Source organism: Limulus polyphemus, unplaced genomic scaffold, assembly GCF_000517525.1.
Source record: "Limulus polyphemus unplaced genomic scaffold, Limulus_polyphemus-2.1.2 Scaffold1277, whole genome shotgun sequence".
Classification (NCBI taxonomy): domain Eukaryota; kingdom Metazoa; phylum Arthropoda; class Merostomata; order Xiphosura; family Limulidae; genus Limulus; species Limulus polyphemus.
The window spans coordinates 261,284-270,364 of record NW_013666887.1 but is presented as its reverse complement, the minus strand read 5'-3'; the positions used below and the strand labels follow the sequence as shown (position 1 = coordinate 270,364).

General features: G+C 33.3%; 1 protein-coding gene across 1 annotated transcript in view; it reads right to left on the bottom strand.

The window, feature by feature from the left end:
- Nucleotides 1-9,081, bottom strand: part of LOC106462892 (dimethylglycine dehydrogenase, mitochondrial-like) — a 44,735-nt gene that overhangs the window by 15,018 nt on the left and 20,636 nt on the right. Inside the window, exons 6-10 of the mRNA XM_013922857.2 lie at nucleotides 7,867-7,976; nucleotides 6,581-6,719; nucleotides 5,074-5,272; nucleotides 901-1,020; nucleotides 104-258 (exon numbers count right to left, since the gene is read on the bottom strand). Of these exons, the coding sequence (XP_013778311.1) occupies nucleotides 104-258; nucleotides 901-1,020; nucleotides 5,074-5,272; nucleotides 6,581-6,719; nucleotides 7,867-7,976 (723 nt within the window). The remainder of the gene's footprint in view (nucleotides 1-103; nucleotides 259-900; nucleotides 1,021-5,073; nucleotides 5,273-6,580; nucleotides 6,720-7,866; nucleotides 7,977-9,081) is intronic.

Genomic DNA, 9,081 nt, shown 5'->3' with positions numbered 1-9,081 from the left:
TAATAATATATATGTGTGTATATATATATATATATATATATATATATATATATATACATACGATTAAAAGGAAGTTTTTAAATAACTAATATGACTCTCTGACCTGCATGAAAACCCATTTCAGCTCCTCGCTCTAACTGCTTTTCATACATTGTTGTTGTTCTTGCTGTGGGTCGGCCAGCCCATCGTTCCTCCTTGGGGTATGAAATAGCATTGTTCATTCCATAAGATTCTCGGGCTTTGGCAAAGACATAATTACTGCAGAACAAAAGCTTGTAATTAGTTCAATAATTAGATATCTGTAACTGCTACAGTCACATGACTAGCCATTTCAAATTATGACAACAATTAAAAATACGGCAATTATGTAAGAGAAAAACAATAAAAGCTACAATATTAACTTAATTAAGCCTAATTAGACTGAATTGTGCCTTATATGTGATCATACTGGCAAAAAAAAAATAAAAGTAAAGAATGAAAATGATATTAAGTTTTAAAAACAGTTCTGATGATTTTACTCTTTTTAGTAGTAGCTCTGTATGTGTCTTTAGGTTTATTACAAACTGTAAACAAATCCGTATGACTCACCACACTCTTTTAAATGAGAATTGTTATTATTTATTGAGAAGCACACAATACACTACCAGCACTCAGTTTCAAACTTGATTAAGTTTTAACCAGTGTGCTACCTACTTCATTATATATTTTGAACTGTGGTTATATGTTAACAGTCAGCCGTCAAGTTTTATTACTTAAAACATTGTGGATGAAAAATAACTTATATACATGTAGTGTGTTCATAAACAACGCAACAGAAATTGTATACTTATTTAGTAATTATTTTTGTATGCAAGATTGAAATGACCTACAAAACAGCTTTGTGAAAAAGTATTTTTATACCGTGTAGCCCACTTCCCAAAACGATTAGAATCTGTTTCGATCAAGTCATATGGAGGTTCTCCATCCAGCATCCAGTCTGCTATATAACGACCAACTCCACCAGCATGTATTATACCATATCTACGAAAAATAAAGCTATATTATGTATGCGATAAATCAGGAAATCCTAAATAATGTTTATAATATCCTTGTGAAAAAATGGTTTATGCTGTTTTAATGAAATTTTTATTGATTTTTAAACACTTTTCTTAAATATATTTGACCTAAATTTATGCTTATTCAAAAATGTTTCATCAAACAAATTGAATACAGAATCAGATGGAAAACGTGTTCAGTGCCATCATAAGGATATTCGGGGCCCTTGGCTAAATGTGAATTGGGGCCCCATCCACTAAAGTCGGTCACACTTAAAAAAATACAGACAATACAGTAGGTTTTTATTGAATTTCTGCATATATTAGCAACTACAAAGTATAAACACAAATATTTTATTTATCTACAATTCTATGCGTCTCTTTTTTGTTTTTTATTTGCAAAGTCACAAATAACATGGTCAAAATAGAGTTCATGAAGCATATCTGACTCCTCGAGTTCTAGATAATTGTTTTACAATTTTATGATCATGGCCAATAGAAGAAACCAACATTTGCCAATGTTGAGTTGATGCAGCAAAAAAGGTGTATTAATCACTGCACTAAATCAAAATATAACACAACTTGCAAATTGCATACTCCTGCAGCCTTGTCTTCAACAAGGTTTAAAGAATGTATAGTACAGGGAACAACAGTTTATTAATTTTTTAATTCTTGCATGAAAACCAGAACACTGTCCAGCCATATTATGAAAATACTGATCATGACAGTCAGATAATGAAATGTCTTTCTCTTGCAAGTAGCTCAATACATCAGCTAAATATTCTACTCCATGACCATGAATTGAGATAATTTGCAGAAATCACTCAACTGGAACTTGATCTTTAACATATAGAACTGTAAAGGTTAATTGATCGACACAGCATATATCTGGAGTTGAGTCAACATTCTGTGAATAGTACCTCACTTTTTTTACTTCCAAAATTATTTCAGATAACACTTTACCACCCATGAGGCAGATAAATTCTTCAAAATATTGGCAGAAAAGTATGCAGGATTTCCCTTACCAGCATTTCTATGCTTTTCAATGTGCCCTTTGAGAAATGGAACAAATTCACTAGGCAGCTCTAATACTCCTAAATAATTGTCATTGTGCTGTGAACCTATGGTTTCATTACCTCCACAGAATGCCAAACCTCTTGTTGTCAAGAATTTCACAAGAGCAACAACTCTTTTTAGAACATTTTGCGAGTAAAGTTGCTCTTTGTTGAACTGTTTCAAAAATGCTGAGTCCATTAGGCCAAGTCTTCTTTTGACAACTGCAGTAAATGAGCATACAATTTCGATGTTCAGGGCCATTTTCATGTTCAGAAATTTGACTGCCTGCATGCTTTCAATCATCAAAAACCTGTCGTAGAAAAAGTCAAATTTGTACTAAAATATAACCTGCACACAAAGCAGTAAACTGAACCAGTTAACAGTGAATATAATAACCATTTATGGTGAACAATTCGCCATTATGCACTTTGCCTTCAAAAGCAGAATGCAATAAATACCTTTTCTGGGCTGTATATGTGTATTCAGAATTCTTGAAATTATGATCATGATTCTGACAGAATGAAAAACTATTAGTAACCTAAAAAGAACATAGCTCTTTACTAATAGGATGCCACAGTGCAGGATCAGTTGATGGATTTCTTTCAGTAGAAGTGCTTGTTAAAGTTGTCAACTGTGGTGCTTCCGATATTACCTTGTGGTGATAATGATCTGCACCATCAGTAGATGATGAAGCAGTAACTTTCTCACCATTATCTTTCTCTGGGGATAAAACTTGTTGACTTCACAGATGCAAATGATTATGGTTGGACTGATTGTACAGTATTTTTTACTTGAAGAAATGAAATAAATTTTAGTAATTTAGCTATTTCTTCTTTCTCTTTCAATGTTTTTTTCAGAATTGAGGACAAATACTGGGGTAATCACAAAAATAATGATATTTCATAAAATATAAAATTTTACAAGCAAAAATGAATGTTACAAAAGAATAGAGAAAATGGTGAATGTACAGCTACTAATATTACATAAGACAAATTAAATTCAGCAGTGATTAAGATGCGAAAAACATGATGATTTATTCGGTATAGTAAACAAAAACAATAGTTACTTTAAAAAATAACAAACCACAGAAATCTATAAAAATGATAGCTTTAATCTTAATATATGTATAAAATGCAGACATTAATCATCTTCCTGAGAAAATCGGCTCGGACAGCAGAAACAACAAGTCCATCGCATACACTCAACCCATGCAACCATGAAACCAGCCCAAAATGACCCCTGATTGGTAACAACCTTGTCACCCAATGAGGAAAAACCCAGGACAGAAGCAGGAACAGGCCACATAAACCTTCTGTGACCCACAATACAGAAGACGAGACAAGAATGGAAGATGGACAACCCAAAACCTGTGTGAGGACTTATGTGATTGGTTCACTTGATCCCCAAAACCTCCCTCATTGGATACCGACATCAGCATGAGGGTAGGAAGAAAGGGGGGTAAAAGTGCAGTGAAAAGTCTGGAGGGACTGCAACACCCGAGACAGTGCAATGGGTGATCACGAAACCTTATTTTGAAAAGCAGACCACACTGATTTATTCAATCTAGGCATGGCAGGGTTGGGATGAGCATGGTGGTTTGGTCTGGAACAGACATATTATAATACAATTATCATGAGGAATTTACACTCTAGTGATCTTGTGAAAAGCCGAAGACGACAGATAAGCCAACATAGAAGTACGGATGAAGAAGATTTCAGCAGAAAATTCTCTGACAGAAGGTGAATGAAAGAAGGTACCTTAACAGGATCGTGAGGGTGAGACGAAGGCGAGAAAATTTGGCTTGGGTAAGTTGGACAGGGTAATCTAGTTTTGCCCCCCAAACAGATAGAACTGACCCCAACAACTGTTGGTCGAGAAAAGGCAAGTCTGCTTGATGATAAGCAAGAGCTGACTGATCCGAAGTTCATGTGGAACAAGGCATACTAACACCCTCCCCCAATTGAGAGGTAATAAAACAGTCAGCATGAACCCTAATATCAGGGGACGGGGGAAAGACTAAGTAGGGTCGGGAAGTTTCATGTAAGAGAGAAGGTCTAGGGCCATAGGAAACAGGTGTAACAAACAAAACATCACATACTTGAGAGATAGTCTGAAAAGACCAATGCCGGATGAGCTGAATCATCAGGTAGTGAACGGGAAGGCACGGCAAACTCCGGGTGGGGAAACAAAGGATCAAAATCATCTACAGTCTGGTGCAGTCCGAAAGGCTCAGGAGGAGGTGGGACTGAAGTAGGCAAGAGAGGTTGGCTTAAATACTGCTCAAACTCTCAGTGAATGAGCGACGATATATCCCCTAACGGGTTGCCCGCACACGTGGCTGAAAATACGGCATCAGACGCTGGCAAAGTACCTGAAGTGGTGACTGTAACTTCATAATTCATAAGCGGGAAATGAGGAAATAATGCTTTATTAAAATATTAACTCTACAACTGTAAAGTGGTGGAAATAAAGTTAAGAAAAATAAAAAAAACACTTCAAGGTAACTGAATAATGTAAAAATGAATGTCTGAAATCGACAGCTGCCAAATGAGAAGTAATAGTTTGGTAGTAGCGTGTAGAGGGAGTCACATGCATCACATGATAGTAGTGCTCTCCTATTGGTAGAGAGGTGACACATGATGATTTGCATGAGAGACGTGTTGGATTCCAACTGAGGGAGGATGAAAGCTTGTGGCATGCATTTCTGAAAAAAGTTCATATATAGAGAGCAGCACAAAACGAGAAAAGCTAATCTTGTGAGTGGAGGGAGAGTACCTTATCGGAATTATATATAACAGAAATTAATTGTTTAATGGATATAATGAAGATTATTGAACTTTATCAATAATGATACACATCAAAACACAAATTGCAGGGGAAAAATTCACATATGCCTTGCATTATTTTAAGTAGTACATAAATTACCATAGTTTTATGTATTTTATATATAAAGAACAATAATAAATAACTTTTTAAAAGTTACCCAAAACCAGCAGCCATCCAGAAGTTGGGTAGTCCTTGGTAAGGGCCAATAACAGGCAGCAGGTCTGGAGTATACATTATTGGGCCTGCCACTGTAGTCTGGATATTAGCTGTACGTAATACAGGAACAAGGTCCATAGCAACTTCTAAATGATCTGATAAGCGATCAAGATCTGGTTCAAACAATTCTCTTCCAAATCCTACACAAAAATATGAGCTATATAGAATAGTTCCATACTTAAACCAACAAATAAAATAATTATTTTAGCAGCAAAATGTACTTTCAGAAACAAATAGGTATGCTCTATTATATATTTTCAGCTTTTAATTTCTAAGAATAGAATAGGATAAATAAAAAGTTACCAAATATTTTACCTCACTTTATGATACTACATTTGACACTTATTATTACTAAAATATACCAATGGATGATTTCAGATTATCTCACTAACCATAACTCTCCTTAGAAAACTTCCCATGTTATATGGTTATGGGCACAAAGCTGCATACATCTTATAACTTTCTCTAGCAGTCATAAATTGTGGCGTTAACATTTGGTCATAAATGATGTATTACATAATATATTAAAAACTTAAGTTTTATTTTTTGTAAAGAAACGACCAGTGATTTGTAAGATATTTTTCAGACAAGGTAAGTCGTCCTTAAATAATTTTCCATTAACTGGTTGGAAATGACACTCATTCAATACCCTACTTTAGTTTTCTGAAAGGAACAAAATTAACTTAAAATAGATGAAAACCTTCACTATAAACACTTTAAATTTTGTAATGATTTAATAATAAATTGCTTTTAAATTTTGAATTGAAAAGAAATATGTCCATTAACTTTTAAATTACTGACTTCTTATATTAATGGGGCTCACATATTACATCACAGTGAGTAATTTTATGTTTCTGCCTGTTATAACCACACCTACTTTAATGAACCAACCAACCAACTTAGGTAAAATTACACAATTTTTAGGTAAAGTACATAGATGGTTCCCGGCAGTAATTAATGGGAATAATTGTAATTTTAATGGTATTTAAATTTTTTGGGTGACTTGTACATTATTAGGGACCCACAAACAATTTGGTGCATAAACAGCTTAGAAAAATGTGTTTAAAAAGCCAATGGGGTGACTCCACCAGTATTCTAGAGTTAAAAAATAACAAAAAATTTAAAAAGGATGTCAATTAATGGTGTGTTTTTTGTTTTTTTTAAATGACACACATCTTTCTACAAATGTTAGAAATAATGTGGTCTTTTGCACACATATAAAAAAGGAATTTGAACAAATAAATATGCCTTTGGACAAAATAATATTGTATCAAGGGTTCCATAAAATGAAAGACATGTAATAAATATATATGTACCTTTTTTTCTTTTCTGATAAATTGAAAGTAATACTTTACCCTGAAAAGATGTTTGCAATTTATACTAACTCTATATGCCTATTATTATCCTCTGAATGTGTTAAATATTGAATTTTCTTTTTATCAAAATACCATGTGGCACTCCATTGGTCACCCAGTCATCACAAAGTCTCATCTTCATTTGATGTTCATAAGGGCCAATCAAAAGCCCATCTCTTTCCTGTCTTAAATAGAATGAGCCTTCCAAGTGACGCAACACAGGTGGTTCTTTCTGTTTGGCAAACAAAAATGGAACACTGTCTACAGTCACATTAATGTCTCAGTACACATTAATATGCTACCATACAATTTCATGATATCAAAGCTAAACTTTAGTAAAATATTCTTTTAAAGGTACATTAATTTTGGAATATAACAGTAAAAGAATATAATTTTTTAATTATAACATCTTTATGTCACCTTAAAATGAATGGGCATAAGACTGTTTTGTCTTTCAGGTTTTCTTTTTCACTCCAGAAATGTTACTTGGGAAAAAAACACTAGAAATTCAGAGAATGCTAATATAGTTCTTATTGACTATTATTTTGCTCCTACATCTAATTGCTATTTGTATTACTCTATGTGATGTAATGCTAAATTCAAAAGTAAGGATTTGCCATGATCTTTCTTACCCCCCCCCCCTCCTGACTGAACAGCTAATTATCAAACTTGTTACTTAATATGGCTACAGGGTTTACTAATTAAGTAAAAATTCAGAAAATCATTTCTTGAGGTATATTATTGTAAAGCAGCATTAAATGCAAGGTCAGAGAGCTTTAAACTAATGATAAAAACATCATTATATATATTAGAGACAAAATTACAATGCCGTCAATCCACATTTGAATGGGAGTGACATGGCATTTTCCCTGCACATAAAGTGATGACTTGGTGCTCCCTTGCAAGTACAACACTGATAAGCTTTGTATGTCAGTTAGTATGAACCTATAAATTCACATCATGCTACAGTACAAAAACAAGCAAACAACATTTACAGAGAAAATTATAAGTTACATGATTTGATTTACATTATTATCCATCAGGTTAATACATTCAAAGTACAATAGAAAAACATACTAAGATACAGCAATAACTTTCATTCAAGACAAATTAACTGTTAATGTATGTAACATGCATGCTTTCAAACATTTTGGTAAATATTAGTATACACTTGATTTCTCCATACCAATTTTTTAATACTATACATAAACGTGTATCTCACATCATTATTTAGTTCCTGTCATATAACCTTAGTCTCACTTTGGAAAGCTGCTCATAAAATACAATTCTGTAACTATCAAATTTTATTCATACGAAACTCAATAATATAAACAATGTACAAATGCACACATTGTGTAAGAGTACCAAAGAGAACAGACCTTTAGTTCCTTCACTTCAGGTATAGTTGATGTAATTAAATACTGATGATGAACTGGAACAAATGGAAATTCCACACCAACCATTCTTCCTATTTCATGAGCCCAAAAACCTATATTACAGATTAATGATAATTACATTATAGGATCTTCCTTTTGATGAGGGCAGGACTTTCAAGAAGTCTGAAATTTTTTTGATATTACTTAATTACACATTAAGAGTATTGTTACGGAGTAACTAGTGACCCTATACAATATATACATTTTCTTAAAAATGTTGATGAATCTATAAATGGAAATTTTTGTTGTTTTCCTCCCAATAAGAATTCCTCTACTCGAGGATGACTATTGTCACTCTTAATTTCTTCCTCTACACAAATCTAGGTTGGGGGGACAATTGCTCCCCTCATTCCCATACCACAGCTATAGCATGAACAACATAAAGCTTCTGCAACACATGAAAAAACAAATATTACAAACACTGAAACATTGTGTGGCATTATTTTGAATTGCTTCTGTTGTAAGGAGTCTCCAATTGATATTAAAAAAATTGCTCTTGAAAATAAAAACACCAGATTTTGTGACTAGGAATGTGTTAATTATAAATATGATAAATGAGCTTATCAAGTTATGTGTTCCTGTTCATATGAACGTATATACCCTTGAATGCACAATAACCTTATATACAAAGTCATTTTTGACAAAGGTACAATTTTGTGCATTTGAAGTTCAAAATGGGAATTTTCTCTAACACTTTAAAATAACATAACATCATGTTTTAGGGACAACAAGGGACTCATTGGTCTATCTTCTAAACTAAACCAAAACTATTAAGAACATAAATTTAAAAAAATCTTAAAGCCAGCCCTTATCATTCATATATTAGGTTGTCAAGAAACTAATGTTGCTTTTTTTTAGATGAAAAAACCCAAACAACTTATATATCAAATGAAACAGTTTCCATTCTTATTGATGATGCTTTTCCATCTTACAATCAGGTTGTTAATGCTCTGATTAAAGAAATCACTTGACTTCGAAGCAAAAAATATGTCAATATCCTCTTTAACACCTTCCACATTTGCATACATTTTCTTATTAAGATGGTGTTGCAGCGAATGAAAAAGATGGTAATTTGATGGTGCCCTATCTTGCGAACATGGTGGGTGGGGGAGAACTTCCCAACCCAACTCCATAATCTTGTTTTGCATCAAACGTGCC